General features: G+C 39.8%; 1 protein-coding gene across 2 annotated transcripts; it reads left to right on the top strand.

Moving 5' to 3' along the window:
- Positions 1-220: 220 nt before the first annotated feature.
- LOC147893476 (aquaporin NIP1-1-like) lies at positions 221-1,819 on the top strand. 2 transcript variants are annotated; one of them, XM_087386531.1, is made up of 5 exons: positions 221-479; positions 557-781; positions 954-1,148; positions 1,375-1,436; positions 1,537-1,819. In XM_087386531.1, the coding sequence occupies exons 1-5, from the start codon at positions 243-245 to the stop codon at positions 1,697-1,699; spliced, it is 882 nt and encodes a 293-aa protein (XP_087242657.1). In that variant the 5' UTR covers positions 221-242; the 3' UTR covers positions 1,700-1,819. The 2 variants fall into 2 exon arrangements, with proteins under 2 accessions (XP_087242657.1, XP_087242658.1); XM_087386532.1 differs by lacking the exon at positions 557-781.
- Positions 1,820-4,428: the final 2,609 nt, after the last annotated feature.

Below are 4,428 nucleotides of genomic sequence, written 5' to 3'. Positions count from 1 at the left end.
GAGAGTGGCCTTCAAAACTAAGTAAATAGGGGTAAATTGATATAGCTATATGCAAAAATTTGAAACGTTGTTCAATTGTTGGCCGTCATGTACAACCTGAATTTTTTCATTTAGAATGTCGAAAGGGCTATGAAGGCCGTTGAAGCCGGAAGAGAAATTCGTAAGAATAGATAATGAACTCGCGATCACACCGGATGCATGCACGCGTTCTATACACGCTCTTTCTGTTTCTGTTTCCGCAGATGTGGACCTCCAATCTAAAAATACAGGAATCGGATAATTCCATCGCTCAGTTCCTCCAACAGTTCCCACTCGTGCACGCCCTCAGAATGATGACTCCCTACGTAGACAAGCCCGATTTGGCCGTCGCTGATGGATCCTCAGTTTCTGCTGCTGTCTCCGGTACCACTCAGCTCCCTCTCTGGAAACGTGCTATCAGCTCCACACAGCTTCACGCCTGTTCTCCCCTCCTCAGAAAGGTATTTGCATCCTCCTCATGATCACCCGCTCGAAAGCTCCCCCCGATTTCGCATAGGCTTTTGAAATTTTTCTCCAGGTTGTCGGAGAAGTGATCGGAACCTTCTTTCTTATGTTCTTCCTTTGCGGAGTTTCCATGGGCGATTACATGAGCAAGGGCGGCATGAATATCGTCGGACATGCTACTGCCGCTGCGTTCTCTATCATGATTATAATTTTCTCTCTCGGACACATTTCGGGAGCTCATGTCAACCCCTCCGTCACGTTAGCATTTGCAAGCGTCGGGCAGTTCCCTTGGATCCAGGTTTTCAATGGAACTCCTTGCAATTCAAATGAAATTCCTTGCAGATGCGGCGTTTTCCTGCGAGAATTATCTTTTTGCCCAGATATAAAAGAATGATGTCTGTTAAGGGATAAACCAAACTCTGTTGATTAAGAACATTACAATTGAATCTGTGGGTCTGGAGTAATTGCAGGTGCCCTGGTATGTGGTTGCACAACTGCTGGGCGCTATCTTAGGGACCTTAGCAGCTAGAGTGCTTTACGATGTTCACGTTGACCTTGCTTTGACGCTACCGGCTGAGGGCGAATTTCGAGCTTTTTTGATGGAGTACATCGTCGGAGTGGAATTTATGTTCTTGGCATCTGCAGTGTCAAGCGATGCACGAGTTGTAAGTCGATTTTTCATTTCATGTTTTGGACTTGTGAGGAATACAATTATATGATACCGTGAATCTCAGAAATATAGTTTGGACAATGTAGTCGTTAGTATTAATGGTGACGGAGCTCGTAAAACCGAGAGCTGCATCCCATAGCTACATAAATCATGCACCTTACATGAACGTCAGATTCTTGCCTGCTTGCAAGATTAACCGATGCTTGTTGTCTTGGCTGCAGACAGGTCTGCATGCTTCCATTGCAGTTGCGGTAACTATTGCATTGAACATCATGGTCTCAGGGTATGCAAAGCCACTCACACAACCCTGAAAGATTTGTTTTGATAGGTCAGCAATATTGGAAGAGACGGTGCTAATTATGTTGGCGTAATGTTTCATTCAGGCCAATCTCAGGGGCATCCATGAATCCAGTGAGGTCGTTGGCACCGGCAATAGTTGTTGGCAAGTATAGTCATATTTGGGTTTACATGGTCGCTCCTCCTCTTGGGACAGTTTCCGGAGCTCTAGCATACAAGTTTCTCACTAGCCAACCCTTGAGAACTTGACTTGTAATAAATTTGTCTAAAACACGTTTCTCACTAGACAACCCTTGATAACTTGACTTGTAAGAAATTTGTTTGTGCTCCTAAATATGCTCAACTTATTATGTGCAAACAAATCTATAAATGTCAAAGTAATGCCATAATCTTATGGGAATATGCTCATATCTTCAATCATGAGGACACAATTTTTTTTCTAGAAGGCTAAAGCTCAATTTTCAAAGGACATAGTTGTTTCCTCTATCTTTCAATGAGGACATAGTTCTTTTTCTAGAAGGCTAAAGCTCAAGGGCATAGTTATTTTTCTAGTAGTAAAAGTATGTATTGGAAATCATGGCAAGCATCTCTAAATGCAAGTAACACTAATGCGTATAAAGTGAGTAGTAACATTGTGCGCAAACGAGAACCAAAGGAAATATTTCTTTTTAAGAAACAAAAATTTGATACTGAAAATCAGGGCAAGCATCTCTAAATGCAAGTAACACTATTGCTTTTAAATTGAGTAACATTGGGCACAAACGTGAACCAAAGGATCTTTTTAAGAAACAAAAATTTGATACTTCTTTAATCATAATTAAAAATATTATTGCACAATATGATTATGTAAAAAATGGCCTGAATTTAAAAGTCTTTTTGATAGCAATGTTTATAAAAGTGTCCAAATTTAGAGAATTAAAAATAACATAATATAGGACCCTTATGGTTTGCTAACTTCATCAAAGGAATTGAAAAGTTAGGCAATTTCTATGTATAATGATATTCTAAAGAAGATGAACTTTTGGAGATTCTTACATAACCAAAAATTGTACATGCACTATCTCTTGCATCTTCTTTTATGTCAACACCTATAGTTTCATCATCATCAAGGTCATTGTCATGATTCAATAACGATTCAAAAGTGTCCATGGTCCATCCTTCTCAACATTATCAACATGAACATTCTCTTTGATGTCCCTATGAAGACCTAGATCCAACAAGATGTGTCGCATAGGATGGAGCCCTCTTATAGTCTATCGTTTTCTTTGTTAAGTGTCCATCATTAGTAAGTTGAAAATCATAAACAATTAGTATGTCTACTTCTTCAATGTTAAGAACATCCAATCGTGGTTGGATTTTGGTGCTCGTTCTTGCCCCTTTCCTTTTCGGACATGCAACTATTCCAAGAGCATATTTCCCTTTCAATAGATTAGCATGTGTAGTCCTAAACCATTGCACAACAATGGAAATCACCTACCCTTGCATAGAATTTTACATTTCTGCCATTCTTGCAATTCAGATTCAGTGAGTTCTTCTCATCTTTGATGAGATCATCATGTACCAAGGTACATGTCTCGTGCAAGTACGTTGATTAAAGCTTCAAACTCAAATGATAGACATGGAGGTTCTATAACTTGTCCCGGAGGAGAGGAAGATGTTGGCATGGCATATTAATTATAGAAGGTTGAAGGAGATGCAAACAAAATAGCTTGTGAAAGGGTTGTCTATTTTTGGTCATTTGGATTTCATTCATGTGTATCCAGTATGTCAGTTTTGTAGGAACAAGAATAGAGATAGATTGTGAACACAAGAGAATAGGAAGTGAACACAAGTGAAATCCAACTGAAATGTTCAACCAAATGAAGTACACGTATGCACTAGGAGCCATTTGTAGAGGTGGGAGCTGGAACTATAAGCCGCATGACTACAAGCAAGATTTTAGACCTTGAGTATGCCAATCTTCCACCTATAATGTAGCAAGGACAACAACTATGAGAGCATTGTGTGTCAAGAGTAGCGACAAAGCTTCGCTCATACAAAATCATTGCACAAAGTAGTAGTGTTACTCTTGAATTGATCAAGATGAGGGCTTAGTTTCAAAGAAAATATTCCACAACACTCCACTATCTATACAAATAGAGTATGTTTTGGCCTTCTCTATCAAACTTCTCTCTAAGACATGCACATTTCATAGTCGAGATCCCTTTCTTGAGCTTGTACCTACGTCAACTCACTATCTGCATTAAAGCATGAAAATTATAGACTCAAATGGAAGGCAAAAACTGCAAGCCATTCATGGGTATCCAATCTAGAGAAGAGGCATATTGCTTACCATATAGATATGTTCTTTGATATGCTTTTTTCTTTATGAGAGATTGATGCTGAAAGCTCAAGTCATTCAATGTCTTGGTACGGCATTCCTCACTTGGTCCACACTGAATAAATCTCCTCAAATCATAAGTCTCTTTCAAGTGATAAACGTCAGACTCTATCATCGCTACCAAAGTGAATGCCTCATTCCTTTCATGCGTCTTGGAGAATGTACTAGACATTTAATCTATTTTATTGTGAGTATGACCAACCAAGAGGAATCCAACTTTTGATCTTATCAACAACTCCCTTATCCACAAGCATACAGGCCCCACATCATCGGCAGCACTGCCAGGACCTCCATCAACGACCACCCGATTTTACAACGAGCGAGCCAATTAGACGAATCTTTATCAACGAGCTCTAAGATGTCTTCTACTATGTACCGACTAACCACCAGCACCTACAAGAACATCTATCAGTGAGGCAACACCAATAGACAACAACATCACTATACATAGTGCCACATCATCATTGATAGCTCAGTAGTTTACCTTATCATCATGACATGTGGTAGTGCCAGTCTGGTCAACATAATACCAAGTCATCATGACACATGGCAATGCCACACGTTAATTGGTGAATCACTACATGCCACCTCATCATTT

This window comes from Dipteris shenzhenensis, chromosome 15 (genome assembly GCF_047967505.1).
Source record: "Dipteris shenzhenensis isolate YYH24624 ecotype China chromosome 15, Dip_SZ_1.0, whole genome shotgun sequence".
NCBI classification, from domain to species: domain Eukaryota; kingdom Viridiplantae; phylum Streptophyta; class Polypodiopsida; order Gleicheniales; family Dipteridaceae; genus Dipteris; species Dipteris shenzhenensis.
Note: the sequence above shows the minus strand (reverse complement) of the source record. Positions and strands in the feature narration are given on the sequence as shown.

What these genes read in the sequence shown, in the direction of transcription:
- LOC147893476 (XM_087386531.1), top strand. Translation starts at nt 243, where the DNA reads ATGTGGACCTCCAATCTAAAAATACAGGAATCGGATAATTCCATCGCT. An exon ending in GTTCTCCCCTCCTCAGAAAG is followed by an intron (nt 480 to 556) that starts GTATTTGCATCC and finishes ATTTTTCTCCAG; the next exon opens with GTTGTCGGAGAAGTGATCGG. An exon ending in TTGAACATCATGGTCTCAGG is followed by an intron (nt 1,437 to 1,536) that starts GTATGCAAAGCC and finishes TGTTTCATTCAG; the next exon opens with GCCAATCTCAGGGGCATCCA.